General features: G+C 38.1%; 1 protein-coding gene across 2 annotated transcripts; it reads left to right on the plus strand.

Moving 5' to 3' along the window:
- Positions 1-26: 26 nt before the first annotated feature.
- Positions 27-27,025, plus strand: LOC113047391 (casein kinase I). 2 transcript variants are annotated; one of them, XM_026208753.1, is made up of 10 exons: positions 438-513; positions 14,196-14,306; positions 18,874-19,022; positions 19,357-19,585; positions 19,767-19,937; positions 20,387-20,535; positions 20,887-21,058; positions 21,747-21,859; positions 23,318-23,386; positions 26,748-27,025. In XM_026208753.1, the coding sequence occupies exons 1-9, from the start codon at positions 438-440 to the stop codon at positions 23,348-23,350; spliced, it is 1,203 nt and encodes a 400-aa protein (XP_026064538.1). In that variant the 3' UTR covers positions 23,351-23,386; positions 26,748-27,025. The 2 variants fall into 2 exon arrangements, with proteins under 2 accessions (XP_026064532.1, XP_026064538.1); XM_026208747.1 differs by lacking the exon at positions 23,318-23,386 and having other exon boundaries at positions 27-513.
- The last annotated feature ends 58 nt before the right edge of the window (positions 27,026-27,083 follow it).

The following is a 27,083-nucleotide window of genomic DNA, read 5'->3' on the forward strand; positions in this document are numbered from 1 at the left end:
CGTCACTACAGCCCGCTGATGGAGTGTCTGTTGAAGCAGATACACACAGAGAGTAAACGGCAGTTTCAGGGCCAGTGGAGCTAGAAGGGAGTCCTTTGCAAAATCCGCCTTCATCCTTTTTTAAACAGACTTTTTTCAGAGTAAAAATTACTAGAGCATAAAGTTCGCACTTTCATCTTTTTAATAAGCCTAATATTTTGATATTTCCCGATTCGGAATGTTAGAAAACGACTGGTGAAAATTGGGTAAAGCTACTGTGAAGGGGATTAGCAAGCTAGCAGGCTGTCTAAAGGGATTCTGCCTGGGACAGAAGGAAGAATAGACGGACAACAAAGAACGGATTTTCGTTTTGTTTTTAAACACTCCGAACATATACAATTTAAATCACTCCCGTTGAAGCTAGCTTTATCGCTAGCTTTGTTATTTAGCCATTTATCATGGAATTGAGAGTAGGAAACCGATACAGACTGGGAAGGAAAATCGGCTCTGGATCCTTTGGTGACATTTACTTGGGTAAGCAATTGTTCACTGTGCTTTTTGTATTTACTGAGAGAGTCGGTATTATCTGTCAGTTTAATAAAAGTGCACATCATATGTTGTTTGGAAACGTCCAATGGGTTCCTGGTGTCCCAAAGTCAGCTGCTATTGAAAGTCCTCTTCAGTATTGCTCGAAAACCAGAAAACAAAAAACACTAACCAGCGCTATTTTGATAACTAACCAGTTGGTTTAATACGTGGAGATTACTTTCAACAGACATTAAGCCGGTGTTTCTATGTAAATCAATATTGTTATCAATGTTACGTGATATCAAGCCTTTTCTTGAGTGGAACTAAATAATCAGGCAGTCCAGTCTAACCAGTTATGCTTTATGTACTATATATTATTAGAAATGTTGTTCTCTACAAAACTGCTGTGTATTAGCATAATACTAGGACTATGAAACAAACACTGAAGAGATAAAGTCCTAGATTAGTTAAAACGTAATTCAGCTTTGCCATTCCTAAATACACTGGTTCTGTATTGTTTGCTGATCTGTCATCTACATTTGAATGTCATTATGTTCATAATTTGTTTCAAGTATGTGTAGGAGTCTCAAATTTGAAACTATTATTTGTAGTTTCTATTTCCTGGCATGTCCTGTTCAAGATTTGCGAGTTTAGTCTGTATTTTGTGGGTTAAACATCTAATATTTTCAGTCAGTTTGTTCTTTTTTGACTTCGCAATACTCTGTGTACAATTTTTTTGTTATATCACTGATTTGGCAGGTCTGACAATAAAATGACTGACGGAAGAGGAAATGAAATAGTTTGTCACAAGTAAACACACACATACAGCCTTAGTATTGCATACTGTCTGTAGCGTGTGTGATCAGATACTTGCAACTTCTGAGTTGTTTCTGCATGTTATTAGAGGTCTTTAATTATAAGACCTTTTTAGAAAAGGGCTGTTATGCTCAACTTGAAGAACTTGGCAAGTCCCCTTCGCGTGCAAGTTTCAGCTTAACTTCTACAGGGTCTTGTGAAAAGAAATGATGTAATATTTGCTTTCGTCATTGGTTTTTGGAAGCCTGAGGCAACTGGTATTGTTGTTGGCAGCTGCCTTTAATGTACCTTTCTCATAAGTTCTTACCACAATAAAGTTAAGAACTGCCAGTTATTATGTATATGTTCCTAGGCTTAGTACCAGTTGCTTTTGAAGCAATTGGGATGCATATGGTTCCTTGTGGTTTTATGAGCTTTGTGCTCTTGCTCAACTCCTTCGTTTTAGTTTTGCAGTTGGGGTTGTATGCAGTGATCTCATTGCTGGCCAAAGTTGTTTATTGTGATCTGTTGTCTGCAGTACTCTGGTGGAGAAATACTCCACGCCTCCTCTCTGTACTTCTCTCCAGAAACAGCTTAAAAAACAACCACTGGTTCCAAGGCAAGATCCTAAATTTGAATAAGTAGCCCAGTATGATCTTGAAAAATTACCCAAACTTTTTTTTTAGTGCAGAAGACCATTAAAATTTGCTGACAAAGTAGGAAGTAGAAGATCAGCTGATTTTTGTGTGGCTGTTAACATAAAAACTTTGTTTTTGTTAGGATTCATGCCTCGACTGTGCACTATAAGTTAAGGTTACACATCTTATACATGTCTCTGTAGCATTAATGGTCAACAGTACAATCCGAATGTATGAATTACCAAGTGCCTAAAAGTTATGCAACAGTGGTGATTCAACTTGTGTAGTGGAAACAACCGTGTTCATCTACTCACTAAGGGGCTTATGTAAAGACTCCCAATATCCCCATACCTGGGGAGGCGGAGCCTGACAAACTCCAGCTGGGGCTGAAGGAGGCCAAACTGACCTGATCAACAACACATGCTCTCTCTACCAAGCCTCTTAAAAAGTACAGCACTGGCCTGCCTACGTGAACCAGAGAAGAGGAAATGCTCTCAGAGCTCTCATGAAAACATGGGGCTGTCTTGTGGTTTGTTAAATCATGTAGCCAAGAGTTTTTTAAGTGGCACAGTGGTACATTGTGTTTCCATTGTCTTCAGTAAATAACAACTTATGGGTTATTGGGACTGTATCAGACTTTTTCTATCAAGATTTTTTTTTTTTTAAACAATGGTCAATGTTACATATTGTATAATATGGAAATTGAGCATGTACACTTATCATTCAAAGTTTAGCAGGTTTCAAGAAACGAAATGTGTATTCAGCAATGATACATTCAATTGATATATATGACTGACATTTATAATGTTACAAAAATAAATGTATTTTTTTATCTCTCTATTTCTCAAAGAAGCTTAAAAAGTTTCCACAAAATATTAAGCATCATGACTGTTTACAAAATTGATAATAAGAAACTTGTTGAGCAGCAAATCAGCATATTTGAATGATTTCTGGAGGATCACGTGACACTGGAGACTGGTGTAAAGATGCTGAAAATTCAGATGTGCCATCAGTTTTTACTGTAATTTTTTTTTATCAAATAAAATTCAGCTATGAAGAGCATAAGAGACTTTGAGAGAGAGAAAATTTAGTTTTGCTGTCATTTAACATCTTAAAGGCACAATTTGTAAGATATAGTGTTATATATTTTGTCCAGCTGATTACTAACAATATCTCTGTTTTCAACTACTTATAAATTGAGAAAATTCCCATTCTAAACAGTGACACGGGGCAGTGAAGGCGCTTGTCAATGACGATAGTTACCCTTTGTTACCGCCTTTACTGACGTAGAAACTACATGACAACAGTGTCGTGGACAAATGCGGAAGTAGTGTCTAGTGTCCAGCAAACCACTTGCTTGCTTCAAGCAGTTCCTTATTTACTTCTTGCACATTTTATGGTGGATTGTGTTACTTATTTATGGAACATAAGTACTGTTTACCATCTGCCACTAGTTCTGTCAACAAGGACAGTTCCCGTAAACTTGTTTTACTCAACAGGTGAGTTGTTTTGATCGTATGTTTACGGAAAATGTATGCTATTATAAAGATCAACAAGATTAGTATTATGGGGCGACAAACGTGGGGCATCGTGTCTCTAGACCCGAGCGAGGACGCGTCTGATCCATAGTCTGATCGTGTCTTTGCATTAAATTTGTATATAATCTACTCACGCAAATCATTGAACTCTCGTTTGAAAATTATGACATCTAGCACATTTATTTTAACCTCATCCGTTAAATCCATGATTTATATTTCCGTCTGATTGAGTAGAACACAACAAATCCCATCATCCCACGCTCCTCCTTAGCATCATCAAACCATGCGATTGTTATTGTTTTGGTAGTGCGCCCTCTCGTGGCAGGTCCTACAACCTGTACCTTTAAGTGATTTATTGTAATTTTGGTATTTTATTTTTAGTTTATTTAGACAATAGTATAGAATGAAATAATTAACTTATCGGAATTGGTCCAAATTTGTTTACTAGGTTTTCAACCCTGTAGAACTCCACATGCTGTTTGATAGATCTGATTGTTGTTTAACACTCTTTGCTGATTAATCTGCACCGATAGTTGATTGCTGAAAAGGGTCTGCTATAAATATATAGTACAAGATGGAAATCACTGACACTTCGTGTTTGTTTTGACACAAGACCCTTCAGATGCGGATGTAAAACTTTAAAACATCGACAACTAAACCTGTATACAGTATACAACAGTGGATGTTTACAAATTGATATCGTAATTCATTTGTTGACTAGATGCTGCATTAATGGAGAAAGAACAGCAGTAAATTTTCCATCAAGTATGAGAGGACATGAACATTAGTTTTATCTCAAGCGATTAAAGCAATGTTACAAGCGTTTGTCTTTCTGTGGCTCTAATAAAGTCCATACAAAGAGCATAGTATACATCATGGTTTCTCTTTCCTTTTCCTCGTTGGGTTTTCTTTTCTTTTTTCCTTTTTTTTTTAAACACTGAACTTCAAACTCATCCTTGCCACTTTGTTAATTTTTGAAGTAACCTTTTGCCTGGTTTGTGATTTAATTAGTTTTGGACCGCCACTTGAACTGAATGAAACATGTCTGGTGTGTGTGTGCGCAGTACTTGAGATTGTCCTAGACGTGGTGCTGTGCTTTTACCCAGTGTGTGACTAACATATTGTTATTTTGATTGACTAATCGTCACGTTCAAGTATAAAGCAAATAAAGTGAGATAAAATATCCATATGTATCTAATTTCAATGCTATGGCTGTTGTGTAGATATTAAAGATGACCGTATTCAATCTAGACTGTTGAAATGGTATAGACCTGTTCACACCAAGAGCGGTAACTATAAAGATAATGATATTAGCGTCCACACCAGCGAACGATATCGTCTGTTTATTCTAAGCGCCTGCGCGTCTGCCTCTTTAAATTCTCTGGCTCGTTACAGCAGAATGGATTATGATTGGATGCCATTAATGGTTTTATCGTTCGTCAGCTGGAAAAAATCATTCTGAAAGTGATTCCAATGATATAATTTCTCTGTGCCTTTATTACTATAGCTGTGGTGTGGACTGCTATTCTTTAATATTGAGAACGATTTTTAGAACAAAATCTTTATCGTTATCTTTATAGTAATCGTGCTTGGTGAGAAGGGGCCTTATTTATCACATGAAGATTAATGAAAGCTTTATTATTTTCTTGTTAGAGTGTGTTAATTTCAACATTTACTAAAATATTTTTACATTTTAAAGTTGCTTCAGTTAATATTAATGATCTATCAAGGATCAACACATAATATTAATATTTGTATTCATTTACAAAGTATGGTTCAAGTAGTTTTTTTTCTTTTTTCTTTTTTTAACAAAGAGTAAAGCACTATTCTAGCTTTCATTAATTATCCATTTAAAAAAAAACTCAGTTTATTAATTTGTATCGGTCTGATGGGTCCAACCTAGCTATCGGTATCAGTAAATCCACTATCATTCGACCTCTAGTTGTCATAAATCTCTTCTTTACCAGAGATGCTTATTTTGCAGATCTCTCTCACTAATGAATTAAATCTCAACAGTGTACTGCAAGTATCCATCTGTCTCTACAATGCACAAACCAACAAGCTTGCGGTCATGCAAAATGAATTTGAGCATATGCACATGAATACGATGAGTGCAACCAATTTGTTCTGCAGACAGGCTCAAGTTGAACCCTCAATCCCTCTGGAGGGCCCTGGGCCTGGTGTGCGGGATGGGGGTTAAGAAATATGCCAGCTGCCTTGACTTTTATTGATCTCCAAGATTACATCATGGAAGGCTTCCCTGGGAAATTATTGCACTTTTATCTTCTAGGGAAAAAAGGAGGATGAAATGAAAGGGAAAAGGGAAGGCACAAGTGCTCAAAACTATGATTGATAGTCATTGACTGGATAGTCACTAAGGGCGTTAAAGGCATCCGCGTCATTCGCTGTTGAACCATGTGCATGTAGACAGCTGTGTTAAGGATGGGCTTCTGTAGTGTTAACTGATGTATTGTGTGGATGTGTCTGAACATGTTCCCTGTGCTGTCAGTATAGGGGAAGAAGAACATTCTCTCTGCTGAATGTGCCCAGGCAAATCAAATTCCACTGTACATATCTTTGCAGTCTTTGATATTCACCAGTAGTGGTGCAACATGTTCATAGCGGCATGAAAAGGTTATCAAAGGGATATTTTGAAGTGAAATGCTTAATATAAAGCATACCATTCACCTTAGGCTTGATTGTGTCAAATAAAACAAGCATTTTTTTTTAATAGTAATTATGTACTAGGTTTGCATGGGCCTAGCTTGGGTTTTGCTTGTTTTGATTAGCCTGATCAGGTGTCGAAGCTTTGCTCGTTCATTATAGTTATATGCCTCCAATATATACCTGATGTGTAGCTCTTTCTCTTGTCTTGTAAATTAGGGCTGTCCAAATGGCTGAAAAACTAAATTCGAATTTAATATTCAATTTCGAAATTATATTCAAATTTAAAATACAAAATTTCCGTTAGGGTGAAGAAAAGCTTTTGGCTTCTTTTCTGAGGCCACAAGAGGGCGCATTGGGCAAAATATTACTAATGCACGTTTATTAAAAGCATAAGAAAATATTATAATTAAGTAGCTTAAAGAACTATAAACAAACCAGCATCATGTGTGTATGCATAGTTTAATACCGGGGTGAAAGCCAATCACAGTACGGTTTTCATTTAAACATGAGATGCAGTGGGATGGGGAGAAACTCAACATAAAGTCTCAAGATATGTTTTTGAAAAAAATTGAACCCACCTTAATTTTACATGGCTTTTTCTAAACATGCGGGTCTGTTGTGCGAGACGCTAGAGCAACGGTGACAGAATATATCCCTCTCTAGAAAATGTGTGAAATATGCAATCTGTGTGAATGGCTTGGTTTCAGTTTTGACGTAAACAAGATCCTCTCCACATTCTCTTTCTGCAATATTTTGAATGAACATCGCAGCTGTGCTGCCTAGTGTTGGGCGATATGGTTATTTTTCAAATCGTCATATTGTCAGCCCGTGAGATCGACGATACACAATATTATCGTGCCTGGGTGGAGCAAGAGAGAGACTCTTTGTTCCTGTAATAGCATAACTATTTGGTGTTTTAAACTGCGCAGGTGCATGTAGGGATGGGTACCGAAACCCGGTATTAAAATGGCCCCGGGGCTAAATTATGAAAGACCGTAGTATCAGTAAGATCTGATGGTATCGGTTCTGCTTTCGGTACTGGAGGGGAAAAAAATATGTACTATGTATTTTTGCTTAATGTTATCGTGCACATTTTATCTCACCAAACAATTCTAATGTGCGATCATATAAAGACATTTGTCTGTGAGATCTGCGAGATCTCTCATGCGCGCCGCGCTCGTTGTGGTGTGTGTGACTGACAGACAGTCTCACACACACACCACAACGAGCGCGGCGCACGCACATAACAGTATGAAAACTCACGCTTAATAATAAAGAGTGATGATGCCAAAGAGATTTGATTAATACTGTTATCGTGCACATTTTATCTTACCAAATATTTCGAATGTGCGATCATATTAAGACGTTTGTCTGTGAAATCTGTGAGAGCTCTCATGTGCGCCTCGGAGGCTGTCTGTCAGTCTCACACACACACACAACACGAGCGCGGTGCACACACGCATAAGGGGCCATTCATATATTATGCGCGCTCAAGTTCGTCATTTCAAATGGAAGCAACGCGCACACGGTGCGACGAGCTCGTTCTCTCCAGGTGCGTTTACACCGCATCGAGTTAAAAACATCTCAACTTTTCAGAATGCTTCAAGCGCACCGCGAGTCATGTAACTTCCTCACCTTTTCCATAACAACGTTGAAAGCTTAGTCAAGATGAAGGAACAGCTGATCATAGCTGTATGTGGATTTTTAAAGTAATTTAGGAGCAGAGCTACTGTAAGCAGTTTTTAGTGCTGCAAATCCATTTATCCATTGCTGAAATTTCCGCGTTTTCATGAAGAGAGCAGGTCATGGTTGCTTAGCAATGGCAGACTCCTCAGGAACGCAGGTGCCCGAAGGCTTTGGGGGAAAAATCAAAAAGCGGCGTGCCTAGCGTTTTCCACGCGTTTTTAGATCCGATATGTGAACGGCCACTTACAGTACAAAAATTCCTGCTTAATACAAAGAGTGACGATGGCAGAGACAGTAAAACGTTTCCAAAGTGTGGTTATACTTCACTAGAGTTGATGCAGACAACGCTGGTTGTCATAAGTGCAACAACATTTTTGCATGTAAGGGCGGAAACACAAGCAATCTGTCAAAGCATCTTTCAAAAGTGCATTATGTGCAGACAGAGAAATGCAAAGTTTTCGACTGCCTAAACACAATACAAAGTTACACAGTAACACAAAACAAAGTACCGATAAGAATACCGTTAAAGTACCGGACCGTTAAGCAGTATCGGTAAGAGTAGTAATACCATTTAAACCTTAACGATACCCATCCCTAGGTGCAGGAGAGAGAGCCTATGGAATCACCAATAATCAAACAAATATATCAATCAATCAATCACCTTTATTTATATAGCACTTTAAACAAAATACAACATTCATTTGGAAAAATGTCTCAATAATGCAAAATGATAGTTAATGATAGTTCATCATTGAATTCAGTGATGTCATCTCTGTTCAGTTAAATAGTGTCTGTGCATTTATTTGCAATCAAGTCAATGATATCGCTGTAGATGAAGTCACCCCAACTAAGCAAGCCAGAGGCGACAGCGGCAAGGAACCGAAACTCCAGCGGTGACAGAATGGAGAAAAAAACCTTGGGAGAAACCAGGCTCAGTTGGGTGGCCAGTTCTCCTCTGACCAGACGAAACCAGTAGTTCATACTAGTATACTTTCAAACATACTGATAAACTTAAGTTAAATATAAAAATACTGTATTTAAAACAGCTAGTTCATATATAGTTGGACGCAACTGTCATATCACGTGTCCTGTGACAATAAGTCCTGCTGGAAGTTATCAGTCTAAATGTTTTGTAAAGTCCGTAAAAGGTGAAAATCAATAGTAGATTTCATTTAAAGTCCAGCAGTTAAACACTAATATTGGGCATGAATGAACACATTAAATATAAAGTATTTTAAAACGGGTAAGTTCATATGTTTGGAGTAAGTTTAATTGAACTGATGCATCAGTCATACAGCGCTCTGTACCGCGCGCTTTATGACGAGACTGACGCACCGCCACAAAAACAAGAGATGCATTCTAATGTAACTGTGGCAATAAACTCAGTTAATGAGGGCTTGTTTAAGATATTGCACATATATAGGCCGTTCAGATTACTTGTTAAAGTGCAATGAAATACCTTATGTCTGCAGACGATGTACGTCTGTTTGTGGATGAAGACTTTGTAACGGCCAAAACTATATATTTTGCATGCGTCACATTATAGTGCGGTGTGCATGAAAATAATAACAAGGCGGCAGAGCGAACTTTCATCCATAGTGGTTCTCACATAGTCCTTCTATGTCATCACCACATAGTGTGTGTTATAAGTTAAGTGATCAGTCTTTAAGAGGAGGACTACGTGAGAACCACTATGGATAAGTTCGCTCTGCCGACTTGTTATTTTGTCTTTAATTTGTAACGCCAAGAAAGAGTTAATCTCTCATGTTTGAGTAGAGCGCGATGCCGTGTAGCAGCCATTAAATGTGTGGGACACCAACTCCATTTCTCTTTCATTTCATGGATTTCTTGAGTTATCTGAGTCAAAGCGGACCACTTCAACGACTACAGGCTCTAATCCTCCTCCGCTCGCTCGCGCGTGCGGTGTGTGCATGCACGCGTGTGTGACTGTGTGTGTGTGTGTGTGTGTGTGTGTGTGTGTGTGTGTGAAATGCGGTGATGAAGTGAAATAGCTGGGCAGTTTGATAGCCGAATAATAATAAGCAGCCTAATAAAAAATAATAGTTGTTATTATCGACAGAGAAATCTGCTTATGTCGATATCTCTGACTATCTTCGATACACGATACAATCGTCTATGGGCACAACCCTAGTGCTGCCATCTAGTTGCTTCAACTGTATAGGTTAACAAAAACATAATTTAATGACACTTATATTGATCATATCGTTAGATATATCGCCCAGCCCTAATTGTCAACGCATCTTGTGCACCACTGATAAAGGCCAAAGTATAATTTGACCATTCGCATCCCCATTGACTCCCTCTGCCAATGTATTGGTGAAATTAATAGTTGGATGTGCCAGAACTTTCTTCAGTTAAACAAGGAAAAAATTAAACGATAAAAATGTTATTGCATTTGGAAACAAAGATGAAGTTTTCAAGGTTAATGCATACCTTGACTCTAGGGGTCTAACAACTAAAAATCAAGTCAGGAATCTTGGTGTGATTCTGGAGACAGACCTTAGCTTCAGTAGTCATGTCAAAGCAGTAACTAATTCGGCATACTATCATCTAAAAAACATGAGAATTAGATGTTTTGTTTCCAGTCAAGACTTGGAGAAACTAGTTCATGCCTTTTATCATCAGCAGGGTGGACCATTGTAGTGGGCTCCTCACCGGCCTTCCCCAAAAGACAATTAGACAGCTGCAGCTCATCCAGAACGCTGCTACCAGGATTCTGACTAGAACCAGAGAATCTGAGCATATCACACCAGTCCTCAGGTCCTTACACTGGCTTCCAGTTACATTTAGGATTGGTTTTAAAGTACTTTTACTCGTCTATAAATCACTCAATGACCTAGGACCGAAATATATTACAGATATGATCACTGAATATAAACCTAACAGACCACTCAGATCATTAGGATCGAGTCACCAAGGGTTCACACAAAACAAGGGGAGTCCTCCTCTAGTTACTATGCCGCCCGCAGCTGGAATCAGCTTCCAGGAGAGATCAGATGTGCTAAAACACTAGTCACATTTAAATCTAGACTCAAAACCCATCTGTTTAGCTGTGCATTTATTAAATGAGCACTGTGCGATGCCCAAACTGATTGCACCGTATTTTACGTATTCACTGTTTTTTATGTAAAATAATTGTCTATTTTTAACTGTTTTAAATTCATTTTAAATAAGTCAATTTTTAAATAATTTCCAAAGTTTTAAAAATGCTTGTTTTTATTTTTGTATTATTTTTCTTCATGACTATTTAACTTTATTTTATTAAGCACTTTGAATTACTATTGTGTATGAAATGTGCTATATAAACAAACTTTCCTTATAATTTATTAAATCATCATAAAATGAAAACTTTGAAAAACCTTATATTTTCTTAATGCAGGTTTCAAAAATGTAATAAAAATGTTATGATTCGATCTTCCAGTGAAGCAACAGACGTCTGTCTGATGTATGCTAGACATCTCCAATCATTTAGCTCCACCAGTCCACCCCTACAAAAAAGTGTAACTCCCAAAATCCAATCATCAGCCAATGCATCAACTTACTGCTTTACATTTTTTCATTTTAATACTCCAATACACTCGGATGCCACATTATGAAAGAAAAGGTCTGTTGCTATTCCACTTTCACCACAACTTCCCAAATGTTTTAAATGTTATGGTATATCATGCATGAGTGTGCATAAACAGACTTACAATGTAAATGTAAATAGTTTTTTGTTTTCATTATGATCTTGTCTTTTGTTATCATCTTTTCCCAATTCTTGCCATGTTAATGACTTAATGTATTTTGTGCCAGTTCCATTTTACTCTGTGTGCTCTTCTTGAATGTAAGGATGCATACGAAGAAGCCCTTACATGTCTGAGTGGTTTTGCATATAGATCCTTGCTTTTGTTTTGCAAGGTGAATAGATATGCTTTTATTCTCTCTTAGGTGAGAATATTGCATGTCTAGTAGGTTCATTTTCACTGATTCCATGATTATGATCATGTTTCATAATTGTGGAACAAAACACTTCTGATTTCATAAGAGGTGGTCAGGTTGCCTATAATATGCATTGTAAAGCCCATACTAGAAGCATTGAAATTGACACCTGTTTTGCCTCTATATTCTGCTTTATTCAGAATAATTTTCTCAACATACTGTACATTCTGCAAAAAGAGGAAATCTGTTCATCTACAGATTTGTATTAAAATGACCTAATTATCAAAGTATTGGACTTGCAGAGCATTTGGCACATTATTATTTTTTGATAGTGTCTCTATGTAGATTTTGGCTGTGAGAGCTATTGTTCTTTCATGCATTTTATTGACCTACCATGTATATTTGATCATCTGTAATGTCTAACTTCATTAAGCTGATTGTGTTGTGCAGCTCATGAATTAGCAGCTTTGGCCAGTACATTTTATTTTCAGGAGCAGTGTTGAAGAGCACTATAGTATTGACTCTTACTCTTTTACGTGGCAGTACACACAGGGTTGGTTTAAGGTTTCAGGGACTGTGGGGAAACCACTATAGCTGTGATTGAAAAGGGTCACGATCACCAGAGTCGTATTGTGTGGCCCCATCTAAGCAGTTTGCTTGGTTAGCTTGCTTGCCTTTTTCCACGAGCCATGACAGGTAATGGCTTTGTTGAGTGTGTCCTGTGAAGCTGGTATTACTTCTGGCTCTTGGAGTGTCTTTTCAAATTGGAAATAGATCATGGTAATTCAGGAAGAGCAGTGGCTGGAAATATATATACATGATATGTGTATGGATGAGTTTCAACTGGAGAGTACGGGATCCAGCTCCAATGTGGCATGGTCCTGCCATGAAACTTTAACATTGTAAAAAATTAAAAGTTGCACATCCAAAATTGAAACCGTATTTAATGAGTTCTCGAGAAATGTCCTAGCGCAGGCACTGACAGGATCTGATGTGTGCAGTATTTGTACTACTTGCATTGTGTTTTCGCACTTGAAAAGTTGTTAGTTGTAGTTTCTGCCTGTACTCTTGATTCTTTTTGTATCATGTGATATGCTTGCTGTAAAATAATTTCTTGGTATCAGTGTATTAAAGGTTAGCTATTGTGACATTGCAGTTGTTCCTAGCATTCTGTTAAATGTCACTGCTGCCAAAAATGATCTATTAGGTTGTATGATTTATGTGATCATTGTTACCTTATTAACTTTATGATTCATGTCACATGTCACTGCATGTCTTCGTAGATGAGCGTTACATGTCATTGTCACTTTGTCTATTTTGGAGGAGTATAGTCTAGGTATAGGTTGCTTAGTCATGCAGTTGGATAATTATTATTTTTTCTCTCTTAACGTTTTATTTTGGGATACTATTACTTGATAAAGTCATAAGCATTTAATTCGAATGTGTGTAAATGTTGCTCTTCATTTTGAAATGTGCAGCTCATATTCAATTACACTGCAGCCTGTGCAATTTGATAATTGCCCCATATTGTGATTATCAATTGTATTTAAATTTGTTTTTCATCTGTTTTATTATACAACATAGTACAATTCATGTGAGTCAGTTTACCCAGATGATATTTGTTGCTTTAGTGTAGACCACCTGTATCTGCATTTCCCGTGGAAAAGGGGCATATGACAGTTTATTACAGAGTAAGAATGGTCCACAGTCTAGAGGCCTGAAGAGCAGTACTGGGTTCAGGTAGCACATTAGTTTCTGGCCTCTGAGTAAGGGAGGGAGGCAAGTTCACAGTGTGTGTATGTGTGTGTGTGTGTGTTTAATTTTTATACCAACTCGTTCATCCTGCCTTTCATGTCACATCCCTCAGGCATAACATACACACAGCCTAGTTCTTGGGAATGCCACAGTGTAGTTTCATTGGGTGTCTGTTACAGCAGATGACTGTGTATGATTTTCAGCATCCTCTGCTCAGGATGTGGAGTTGAGGCAGATGGTGGGCCGGAAAAGAGGTGGTATAGCAGTGCGCGTAGATAATTGTGCCCACTCCCTCATGCTGGAAAACTGCCTGTGTGAGTCAACCTTAGATATGTAGAATTTTTTTATCAAAGTGGGCCTGCAAATTTCATTATTTATTTATTTTTTGGTTATATTTAATTGTGTCCCAATGACTCATAATGCACTGGAAGCTAAAGCGTATTTAGACACTGCAAAGCCTCTCTAGCTGAGTGGATTTAATGTTCTCATGCTCATGTATGCGTATATTATACGTCACAGGTACATGAGCAGATATTTATTAAAGCTCCTTGCTTTAGATATATCAGGTCATTTGGTTGTTGCTTCATCCACTATCAATCTTTCGCTTTTCTCTTTGGTTATGTATTGTGTAATTGACTTCTATCTCCCTTCTTTTCTGTTTTTTCAGGCACAGACATCTCAGTGGGGGAAGAAGTAGCCATCAAGCTAGAATGTGTGAAAACAAAGCACCCACAGCTGCACATCGAGAGCAAGATCTACAAGATGATGCAAGGAGGCGGTACGTGTTTCCACGCTCCTCGTGGTCTCCATCCGGCTTCTCCATTAATACAGAACTATGAGTCACACATACACACCTCACACTGCTGCCACATGCATAAGAGCATGTACACTTGATCTTTTGTAGAAACTTCAAACTAAAAATGTTAATATTAACAGTTAGGTTTTGTTATTTACCTTATTAGTTTTTTTTTTTTTAAATGTAAACAGAATTTTACTTTGTATTGAAAGGCCGTTTGATGGATTACATTTTTAATCATATTATGAAATGGTAGAAGCAGAGCTCAACATTAAGTAAAAATAATACAAACTACCATTCAAAGGTTTGGGCTTGGTATTTTGTTAACTATTTTTGAAAGAAGCCTCTTCTGCTCACCAATGCTGCATTTATTTGATAAAATTAGGTGCTAATGCTTTTATTATTAACCTTGAAAACAATGCTTTTAATTAAGTAATTTTTGTGAAAACTTTTTTTTTTTCAGAATTCTTCGTAAGTTGATTTGCATTTATTTGAGAAATTAATCTTTTGGTGAATAAAAGTATTAATTTATTTTGTTTAAAAAAAATACAATCTTGCTCACCCCAAATTTTTGAATCTTCATAAAGAAAAAAATGTATAATTTTTTGCTGGGGCCAGTGGAAGCTTTTTAAACGCAAACTACTAGATATTATTCTTGCTGATACCTGGTTAGTAATATTAGCCTGTAAAAGCCTCTATGAATGATGACCATTTTATGTTGGCTTAATGTAGTTCTTTTGTTTAGTAAGAGCGTTCTCTGAAGGTAAGGCGTGGTCCACAGGATCTCTGTTTCTTAGATGATGTTACAGAATACTGTAGCAACAGTGGGCGGCAAACCAATCGTGACCAGTTCCCCCTCGCGTCATCAGTCAGTGAGTCAACACATCCTTCTCCAATGAGAGTGGCATTATCAGATCTCAAACTCTACTCACAGCGTTCTGTCAGCACCATGAATTGTCTTCTAATTGGCCTTGCATGGATGTTAAGGAAGCAGGCAATTTGTGTCTTCAGCATTGTTTGCATCATATTGTCCTGTAATCAATCTACAAAATCAGGTTTTTGTTGAAATTTTGGTTCTGTTGTAATGTATGGTGATGGTTTATGAATATACATGAGGTGCCTGAAGGATGCGTCGCCCCACTGGCCCCAGCTGCTTTTTTTCTAGATAGATGTATGATAGTCCTGTCGAAGGTATTTCATGTGGCCAGCAGCGAAAGTGTCTTCTAAGGCGTTTGCTTTCAAACATGCTCTTTAGTCTATCTGCTCGCTCCCAGCATGACTGAGCATGCATGACGTTTGCTCTGATGCGGCCAAACTTTGCTTTGGTATCCGTGCTACGACAGACTGACATTCTGAGTGAGCCTCCCTCTCAGCACTTGTGTTCTCTATGATCACATGGACCCTGGGCCAGATGGTGCATGCGGAGAGGACTGGGTTTGGGGGGGGGGGGGGGCGGTCCTGTACATTAGAGGTTTACACACGAGGGGATTTTCAAACCTCTCCCATCCAACTCCCACAAAAAAAGAAAAGAAATCATGTGCAGTCCCAATCCCACAAAAAAAAAAAAAATAGGGGAATATCCAGTCCCGTCCCAAACCCAGAAGAATGACTCCCATTCCTGTGTTGTTGTTTTTTTACCCTGAATCTGTCAGTTACAGTAAAAATAGAGTAAAGATCACAACATGCCCACTTTAGTTTAATAAATCCCAAATTTAAGTTTTTGTTTTTATTGAACTGAAAGACAGCTCAAAAATGCAGTGTAAATTGCACACATTAAACTTCACGTAAATCATCCATGCTAACACACACACTAAATATATTTATCATACATGGAGTTTCACATGACTGAGACGGCAGAAAGCGCATCCTGTTTGCTTTAATTATTTTACAGAACTGCATTGTTATTCTAGGTGCACGCAAATAAACATCAAATCTTTACGGGTTCGAAAGATTTATTACTTTTATCTGCATGACCAAAAATCATGGAGTATTTTAAGAGTGAGCGCACCGGCGTCACCATCTGTCCTACTGTGATTGCACTGCTGTTCAGCTTCCAAACAGACACTTGAACAGAGCACATTTCTGTAGGTTAACATTAGATTGTGCAGTCATGTTGTTACTACATCTTTCAGATGAAAAGCCATATTTGAGTTTGATGAATGATAGGTGTTCTGTATTACCACACAGACCAGCCGTTAACAATCTGTCTGTCATGGACTGTGTACGTCATTCACTTAACCAGCCACACCAAAGCAAACAGGAGGAGAGAATAAAGAGACAGGGCAACTAGAATTGAGTTCAAAATTATAATACACAGTTTATGGTTTATTTATATAAAAGGTATATTTGTGTATATAGTTTGGTAAAGTGTTACAATTTCTGGTTCGCCCACTCCTGTTGAAATATTTTCCTGTCCCGTCACAATCACATGATTAATTGTGATTTTGTTTCCAATCCCACGGGATTCCCAAAAAAAGTCAGCCTCTACTGTACATTCCATCTCCTAACTGCGTGTCTTGCACCACTTGCAGCCTTATTTAGCACAGCATGAACAAACATGCACATTGATGACTTTACATCAAGAAAGGTGAGGGTATATACATTAATTTTGGAGGTATAAAGGAAACCTTTAATATAATTTTTTTTATGTTGTTATTTCTGCATGTTTTACCATATATGGAGAAGCACAAGGCTTGGGATTCTTCTATTTTAATTTTCTATTAGTATAGACTGTCAGAGCTGTCCTGATTTGAGAATGGAAAGGCGTGCTGGACGGCTCAAGCCAGGAGATATATTTAACCTCCTGAGTTTGCACGGGAATAGCTGACCTGGAGGATGTTTTCTGGAAAGTGCTGAACAGCAAAAGCTGGTTGCAGTTGAAGGCAGTGACCAGGCTCAGGGTGCACACGACCGTAGACATGATGACAGCAGCTGCCGAGAGATCTCTAACCTGCCATAATGCTTCCTCTCCTCAGTAATCCTGGAAAAAAACCCATAAGACCTTAGTTTTGCCTAGAATTTGTGTCTAGGAGAGTGGCATTAAAAAAAAGTAAACAAAAAATGTCATTTATACTGTTAAATATTGTATTTGAATATTCTTGACTTTTATTATTTCAAGGTTTCCACAGACATTCCATAGACACAATTATAACAGTGTACTAAGCAATGGTTTTTGGCTTTCTGTTCTTTAAGCACTCTCCCTCGAGGAATTTTAAAGGAAGCATATGTTTCAAGATCATTTGGCTATTAGATAAGCTCTCTTCTCGGCTCATTCGGTACAGCTGCGCTTACCTGCGGTCGTGAAAGCAGTGATGGACAGCTGGTTTCCTCAGTTGACTGATGTTTGGATTTCTCATTGTGGTGGTGATATTGTGATAACTCAGTTTTATTGAGCCATTTGATCAAAGTATTTCCAAACTTGGCCGAGCAGACAATATTCTACAATCAATGTTGTTAACACTATCTAAAGTGCCACCCAGTGCATTAAGTTATAACTGATTTTTAGTTTGCATGCTTAGGATTTATTATGGATTCCCTGCATTTACGGCCAGCAAAAAAGCCACGATTAGTTCATCGCAAGTGGCCTGTCTATAAAACATGGCCAGCACTTGTATTCAAACACACAAAGACCGAACACAAAGACCAATCAGGGTAGCACACCACACGCTAAAAAAATGCAATCAACATTAACAGAAAAATGTAAACACCCTAATATACATTACTCATAAAAGTTTTGGTTCTCCTTATTTTTAATAACTTCTGACTTATAACGTTTACCTGCAGAAACAATAAAGTATTGATTAACAGATTTTACTGTAGCTTTTTACAGCATTTATTTTTAAGTTACTTTAAACATTTTACATTTTTAACATGCATTTTTACAGTTACTTATGTAAATTACCCAAATTGATAAGGGTTCATTCTAACCTCATGCACTGATCATTTGAATTTGATGTCACTTCTGAAAATTATCTGGTAGCTATAATTGAATCACATGAAAGAGGCTTCTTTGCTTAACTGGAGGATTATGTGTATTCAACGTCAGTTGTATCAGTACAAATTCAAATTATATTATAATATTGTGACAGTTGCCTTTTTGGTTCACGTGTGGCTGAATGGTGAGAGTGGGCAGGAAAGTGATCTAATTGGGTTATCAACTGTCTTTCCCTGACAGCCTATATCTTTTTGCGTATCATTTCAAGGTCATTCTAGAGATGCTTTATGGCTGATGAATTAGAGGCCTTTCAGAGGGCGACCAACCAGGGCTGCTGGTTTACTTAAGCTGAAGCTCTGCTTGGGTTTTATTACATTACTGTCCTGCTGAAAAAAAAAACGGCTCCCAACCCCCCACCTATTATGTTGTAGGTCACCTTCAGTTTATGTCTGTCAGACCTTCAAAGATACAAATGCGTTTTCACAAAACTTTCCCCTCTAATCAGTATTTTTAACTTTCAGTATCCTTTTGGTTGGCAAACATTTCTTTCAGAAACTGCATTCCCTTCTAGAAAAAAAAAATCTTCTCTACTAATGGTAATTGTTTCTTTTACAGTGGGTATCCCCACAATCAAATGGTGTGGAGCAGAGGGAGATTACAATGTGATGGTAATGGAGCTGCTGGGACCCAGTTTGGAAGATCTCTTCAACTTCTGTTCTCGCAAGTTCAGTCTAAAGACTGTTCTCCTGCTGGCTGACCAGATGGTAAGGCTTGTAGACATGATCCCTGTAACCTTTGTCCACTCCACCCTACCCTTCTCTTGTTATAGGACATCCAAAACGGGATAATAACTCCAGGAAGTGGTGTTCTGGGGACATGACCAGCTTTACTGTCATCCTTTCAGCTGTTTTACTTACTCAGCCATTGTTCTTTTTCACTTTGTTTGACTGGGTATTAAGTGCCAAGATGTGCATGTGAAAGGACTGCTTGTTCAGCAGTTGACATACCCTGGTTGCTTTATTTGAATTGGTGTGTTAGGATTGCACGGAGTCTCTCTGTCAATCGACAGGCTGAACCTGTCCTCTGTTCTGTCCTCAGATCAGCCGCATTGAATACATACACTCCAAGAACTTCATCCACAGAGATGTCAAGCCTGACAACTTCCTTATGGGCCTGGGGAAGAAGGGCAACCTTGTTTACATCATTGACTTTGGCCTGGCCAAGAAGTACAGAGATGCTCGCACCCACCAGCACATCCCTTATCGCGAGAACAAAAACTTGACTGGCACTGCTCGCTACGCTTCCATCAACACCCACTTGGGAATAGGTACCCTGACTTATAATAATAATAATAATAATAATATTAATAATATTACAATAATAAAACCTCCTGTATTTTCAGACCTGACCTGTCATCACCCTTACATTTATGTTTAAGCTACTACACCTGTTATAGTCTGGACACCGTAATGGCATGCAGTGTTTATCGTCTGTGTTTTCTTTCACAGAGCAATCCAGACGAGATGACTTGGAGTCTCTTGGCTATGTGCTCATGTACTTCAACCTGGGCTCACTGCCATGGCAGGGTCTGAAGGCTGCCACAAAGAGACAGAAGTATGAGCGAATCAGCGAGAAGAAAATGTCCACTCCTATTGAAGTCCTGTGTAAAGGATACCCATGTAAGCTTCTGTTTATACATAGAAGTTTTTTTTTTAAGGAGCCAATAGGCTTAAACTACATTATAATCACACGGACGGTCATGCTTACTAGTTGGAGGCCGACATTGGACAGTTTAATCATAATAAAGGTTTTATTTTTTTACTTTCTATTCATCAAAGAATCCTGAAAGCATAATAGTGATTTCTGAAGGATCATGCGACACTGAAGACTGGAGTAATGATGCTGAAAATTCAGCTTTGTAATAATATTTAAATATTAGTTTTATTTTTTTAAGTTTTTGACCAAATAAATGCAGTCTTAGTGAGCATAAAACTTATTTTAAAGCCATGAAAAAAATCTTATCAACTCTAAACTTTTGAACAGTTGTGTAGAAGACTTCAAATATGACCAAACTGACTGAAAGCCTCAAAACATACATTGAATTTAATTTGCCTTTTGTTTGTTTCAGCGGAGTTTGCCACATACCTCAACTTTTGCCGCTCCCTTCGCTTTGACGACAAGCCAGACTATTCTTACCTGAGACAGCTCTTCAGGAACCTTTTCCACAGACAAGGCTTTTCATACGACTACGTGTTTGACTGGAATATGCTCAAATTTGTGAGTGTCATATGAGGTGTCTTTGCATGCATGCTGTTTCTTACATTTTTGTTGCTTTTTAAGGTGGTCTTTTGAAGGCTTAAAGGATTAGTTGACTTCCAGAATAAAAATGTCCTGATAATTTACTCGCCCCTATGTCATCCAAGATGTTCATGTCATTCTTTCTTCAGTCGAAAAGAAATTAAGTTTTTTTTAGGAAAACATTCCAGGATTTTTCTCAAAAACCTTAATTTCATTTCAACCAAAGAAAGAAAGACATGAACATCTTGGATGAAATGGGGGGTAAAATTCTTTATTCTGGAAATGAACTTATCTTTTAATTCTTCAATTATAATGTGGTGTTCTTTTCAGGGTGCAAACAGAGCAGCAGAAGATCCGGAGAGAGAGCGGAGGGATCGAGAGGAAAGATTGCGACATGGACGAAATCCTGCGGCCCGTGGCATGATGCCTTCCAGCTCAGGTAGACCCAGAGGAACACAAGAAGTAGCACCTCCCGCACCCCTCACGCCAACCTCACACACAGGTAAGACGTCCACTGCTGCCTGTTAGTGCTCGTTTTCAACTCAAGTAAAATCAGACAACACGTTTATGTTGCAAACATCTGAAGATTTTTTTTTGTTTTTACATAAGGATTATTTATATTTGCAAGATACACAAGGGTTTTCTTTTCAGTGCTTCGGATCAAGGCTGATTTGTATTCATCAGCTATTTTTTTTTTTTCTGCCATCTGTTGACGTCTTAGCTGACAGGAAGTGGTTAAATGGTTGCAAACTACTATGCTCAGCAGGATGCTTGCTAGACATGACTTAAATTTACTAGCATTTGCTAGTTTTAAGTGTGTTTTCACACACATTTCTACAAAAAAAGACACTTAAACCGTGACCCTGTACTGTTCTTGTTAGCAGCCTAGAAGAGTATGGCCTCAAGGAGTTGAGCACAAAGACTCATAAACCCATCATGTGTCACCTCTACCGGAGTCATAGTAAACTTCAGTTTCTTTAATTCAAATAACGTTTGTTCTCTCTAGAGCTCAAAGTTAAATGTAGTGTTTGCAGTTCGGTGTAATTACTTGGTGGTTCAGACGTTGGAAAACAGAAGGATTTTTGTTTAGGTGGACATGGCCCAATTTGTGGTGTCAGTGTCCGGTTTTTCCATTTTCCATGCTTTAGATGACACGTGTCTTCCTTCCTTCCTTTCTTTCTTTTTGCCAGGAATGGAGCGAGAGAGGAAGGTCAGTATGAGATTGCACCGCGGAGCCCCTGTCAACATTTCCTCCTCTGATCTGACTGGTCGACAGGACACCTCACGCATGTCCACATCCCAGGTACTAAATTCATAAGATGAAATACATTTTTGCTCATTGGTGCCTGTGTTTTTGGCAGCATTGACTGTCTCAGCCCCAGCTCCACTGCTCCTATATGACCCTTTTTTATTTCCAGTCCACAAAATGGATTACTTTGGTTAGAAAACCTTTATAAACAAACTCCTCCACAATTGCTTTCCAGCAGAGAGACAAAGGAAAAAATGATCGAGAGTGACAGCCATGAAAGAGTGCTCAGATGGAGCTTGTGTCTGCTGTGGCCTGGCATGATATGGAGCTGCTGTCATGGTTTACAGGGCTGTTAGCATGCCATTATAAAAGCACTCTGCTCTGAGAGGTGTTCTTGGCCTATACATGCTGCATAGCTTATCTATAAATTGGTGTTCAGCGGTGAAATGTGCTGTATGTGAGCAGATGTAGAAGACGAACAATAAAAGTAAATAACCTAGGCTGCATTTCTCAAAAACATTGTAAAAAATGCAACTCAGGTCATTTTACTTTGGTTAATAACTTAGTGGGATTTGAAGAATAAAAAACTAAGAAAGGTTTCTTCATTCCATTTGTACTCTATTTTATTATCATAGTTTTTTTGGGCTCAAGAATAAGGATTTAATTTTTTTTCTTAATCGTTTATTATTATTATTATTATATATTTATTTTTTAATAAATACTTAATTATTTCTGAGTTTTTGTTTTCAGTTATACATGTAACATTTTTACTGACAAAAAGTATAAAACAAACTAAGTATTTTTGCTATAAATGCAGCACAAAACAATGTTTTTTAGACCGATTTAAATAGCTTTTAAGATTAGCACTAATCACTCTGTCTATATCGCTTGTCAGCCAGCTAAGTCACATTGCATTGCTGATATTTACATTAGTTGAATTTGCAAGCGACATTGTTGATCACAGAACTCAACATCATTTATCCAAGGATCCTTGAAACGCTAGCTAGGGCTGTGAAAAAAATCAAATGCGATTTTCATGCACATCTCCTCAGTAAAGGCGCTCCTGTAATTAGAAGTATTATATCCAGCACGTGCGTTCAGATCAGGGTTGCCAGGTTTTCACAACAAATCCTGGCCAGTTGCTTCTCAAAACGAGACCAAAACTTCTAATTAAAGGAGCGTCTTTACTGATGAGATGTGCATGAAAATCGCATTCAATTTTTTGCACAGCCCTAATGCTAGCATTGGTCCTTCCTTATTGTTGGACTCTGTATTGTGTAAACACTATCACATATTTTGGATCTTATTTGTGTAGAGTTCTTTTCAGAACATGTCACATTCTTGAAATGCTGCCCAGAGTCATAATTCTTTCTAGAGAGTCTGGTGATTTGAAGATTTGCTGTTAATGCTTCTGTTCAGTTCTGCATTTTTTGAGGTGTTTAGAATATTGTAGTATTTTTTTTTATCACAATTGAATGTTTCCCCCTCCACCCACCCACCCACCCACTTCAGAATAGCATTCCATATGATCACCACAGCAAGTAGATGTTCGCCATGTTCTGGTATGAGAGACAGCATTGGGTGAGTGACAGTTGGGTGTATTTTTTTTTTGCTTTGACTACCTCCACTTTCCTCTAAGTAATAGGTGTCCCCAGTCCCCACATCACTGCTGTACAGCACATCATGTATACAGAATGAAGACTTCACCACTTCATTCCCAACTGTAATTCAGATGAAGCTGTCAGATGTTTAGGAAAGGCTCTTGAAGTGTTTAATTGAAAAGCAATATGGTGTTATTCAAACAGAGCGCCACAGTTGGGCTCCAGATGTAAAATAAAACATAAATTTTCTCCATAGAGGAAACAGAAATCTGCCATTAGCTTTTAGATTCTCTTGTGAATACCAAAAGAATGATATGCAAACATTGTTGGCGCTCAATTTCAAATTATGTTCCGAACACACAGAAGTGCAGTGATCAAACAGCACTGCATTTGTTTGGTACACATGCATGCTCAACCAGAAGACCCATATCGGAAAGTTTTTGGTAAGAATAATTTTTTTATGTCGGTGGAGAAAATCAATGGGAAAATAGTTATGGAAACCACCAGTATTCATAGTCTGGGATACTTGCATACTTTATTCCACTTCATCCTGGTTAGCAGTTTATGACCTCCCACCCCACTCTAAAGACTCCGATGGTATTTTTAATCTTTGCAGAGAAAGTCATTCATAACACCACATGATGTGGCTTTTGTTTATTTTTTTACCATCTGTCACAAACGTCATAAATCAGCCTGCTCAGGATCACCATGTATTCATAGATGTATTTAGAGAACCTAATAGTTGACCAGTTTAATCTAGTGTTGGAGAGCCAATTCAAAATCAGTTGCTGAAGCAGAAAGGAAGCACAAATGCCTTGCAGCAGAGCATTCATGATTGTGTGCTGTGCAGCGCCCTCTGCTTGTGAGTGTATCTACACTCTACTGTGATGTATCCATAACCTCTAGTTGCCTGGGTGTGGATGTCTCTCTGTTTTACTCTTTTTAACCCCCAGTGCTTGGTTTTGGTTTCCTCTGGCATGCAGTGTGACCACCCAGACTGTGCTCCTGTGCCCACTTAATCACTGCAGCTTTACACTTACAAGCCGTTTTGCTTTCAGTTGTTTGTGTAAAACTGCTGCTTATGACCTCAGTTTACAGAAAACCAGTGTTAACTTCTTTATTGTTTCTGCCCTGAATGAATAGTTTACTGGTAGTCTCAGTTGGGCTGAACGGCTCACCTCTACAGCTCTTTTGTTCCCTCTGTAACGTCAGATGGATTCACCCCCACCCTTTCGAGCAGCCGTCACGTGATTGGCCCTAAAGTCCTCGTGGGCCCCCTGCACTGCCCTGCCTTTGACGGAGGATCATGAAAAATTGACCCCCACCTAGCAATTAATCACCTCATCTAATGGTGCAAAACACAATTAGCTGTCGCCATCCATTGTTTTTCTCCCCTTTGTGTTTGGTTTTATAAACCTTGTTCCCAACTCCCCTTCTATTTGCCCTCTGCTGTGGCAGGCCATGGGGGAGCTCAGAGGACAGCCCTAGGACCACCTAAAATATTTAGCACTCAAACAATGCTGGCACAAACTGTTATCGCCCTGTAAGAACTAGTGATGCACCAAAAATATTCAGCCAAAAAAGTAATTTTCAGGTTTTTTTTTTTTAATCATTTGACTGAATTATGTTTAATTTGAATTGTTCAATCAGTGTTTCAACTGTTAAAAGACATCAGTAGAACAGCTTTTAATAATGTAGTAATGTAAAAAATGTCCCAATCTCACATTAACCTCCTTAACCAGCCATTACATTTTCATAGCTCATTAGTTAGCTAGAAAAAATATATATATAACATGTGATATAAAAATTGCCCAATGTGCTATTTAAATGTTTACCTGTAACTCAGTTTTAAGAACTCAATAGTATTATTTATTAAACTTGATTGATCAATTGATTATTAAATAAACATTATTTTAGGTTTTGGGCTAAATTGAAACTCTAATTTCGATACCAGTGTTTCGGTGTAAAAAAAAAAAAAAATTCATTTTGGTGCATTATTAGTAAGAACTGTATATTTTTGGAGAAGTTGACCTAGGCTGATAACAACCTCTTATCTTAAGGGCACAAAGCTAAAATCCATGATGACGCTTATGGCATGACATCACGAATTTGAAAATGGTGATTCTAAGAACTGAATTGACTGTTTACACCTGGTATTAAGATCTGTCTTGGTTGATCCAGAAAACGTGTATATATAAATGCACTTTTGTTTCACTCGGAAATCGTACATAACCAGCTATGTTTTTAGACCGGTGAATAGGCGGTCGTTTGAGTTTGCAATAACGATGGATTAGTGTTTAAATATGTGATGTGGTCACATTTTCGACCACCTGGTAATGTTTTGTGTGATCGGATCACAAAATGGATTTGATCTTTCCTTATTTACACCTGTTTTAAGTGCAATCTACTTGTGACAGGATCACCCGAGACTGCCGATCTTTATACCAGATATAAAAGAGTTTTCTTTGAACATTCCCATGACAGTCAAACTGAGATGACTCATGGGAATAGGGGAAACAACGGCTATGTTCACACAGCAGAATAATACGGTTGTCAGTCCCGTTTGGAGTGTTGAATATGATTCATTAATCACACTTCATTTAAAAAGAAAGTGACGTTAATGTACTGTAACCAATCTTAAATATGAGCAATCATGAATATATAGTGAAATGAGCATAATCACAAAATATTTAACAGTATTACTGTTTTTACTGTTTTTTTTTTTTGTTTTTTTTTATAATTGCAGTCTTGAGACAACTTTTATAAACATTTAAAAAAAAATCGTCCCCACCCCAATCCTTTCAACAGTGATTCAATATGATTCAATTTCAGTAAGTGTTTATTTATTATCATTATTTGTTGCTGTGGTTACAGTCATTATGAAATGAGTTAGTGAAGTAATTTGGTGACGTCCATAGACATCATCTAATCTGCTCTCATCTTTTTGAAGAGTCACACCTACAGTTGTCACTCCAAAATACTGACTGCTTGAACGTAGCCAAACTGAAATTACTGTTAAGGCACACTCACAGTGCACTTACAGACATTGACAAACAGCAACAGACACATTCATTGGGATATGTCTGATCATGTGTTCCTCCTGGCACTGGACAGTGCTTGTGTTTGCCAATGGAACATGTTGATACAGCGTTTGTCGGGCCTACGAGTTTCTCATAAGAGACATACTGGTCAGCTGTCACCGTTGGTCTGTCTCTATCAGTGCAGTGTGAATTGCATTTGACAAAAACTCAGGAAACAACTGAGGTTCTCTCAGCAAAAGTTTGCATTTATATCATGTGGCATTCAGAAACTGATGTGTCTGTTTCTCCTCCCCGCTCCAGGCTCTTTCTCGCGTCACCCCAAGTGGCCTGCAGTCTGCCGTACCTCGATGAGACCCTCCACACGCCTCCAGAGCAGACCAACCATGGCCCTGCTCTGCACTAGGACTTCTCCAGCAGCCTCTAACCATGTGAAATCAACCTCAGCAAATCAAATTGAAACAAGAGACTTCATTTTCAACTTCCTCTCAAAGCATCTAAACACCTGAGAGTTATGCAGATTCGAGAGATGGACATATTTTCGTTTTCTTTTCTTTTTTTTTCCTCACACACACACACACACACACACCAAAAAAAAAACACAAAAATGTCCTTACCTACACTACTCCAAGACACCTG

Source organism: Carassius auratus, chromosome 3, assembly GCF_003368295.1.
Source record: "Carassius auratus strain Wakin chromosome 3, ASM336829v1, whole genome shotgun sequence".
NCBI lineage: Eukaryota > Metazoa > Chordata > Actinopteri > Cypriniformes > Cyprinidae > Carassius > Carassius auratus.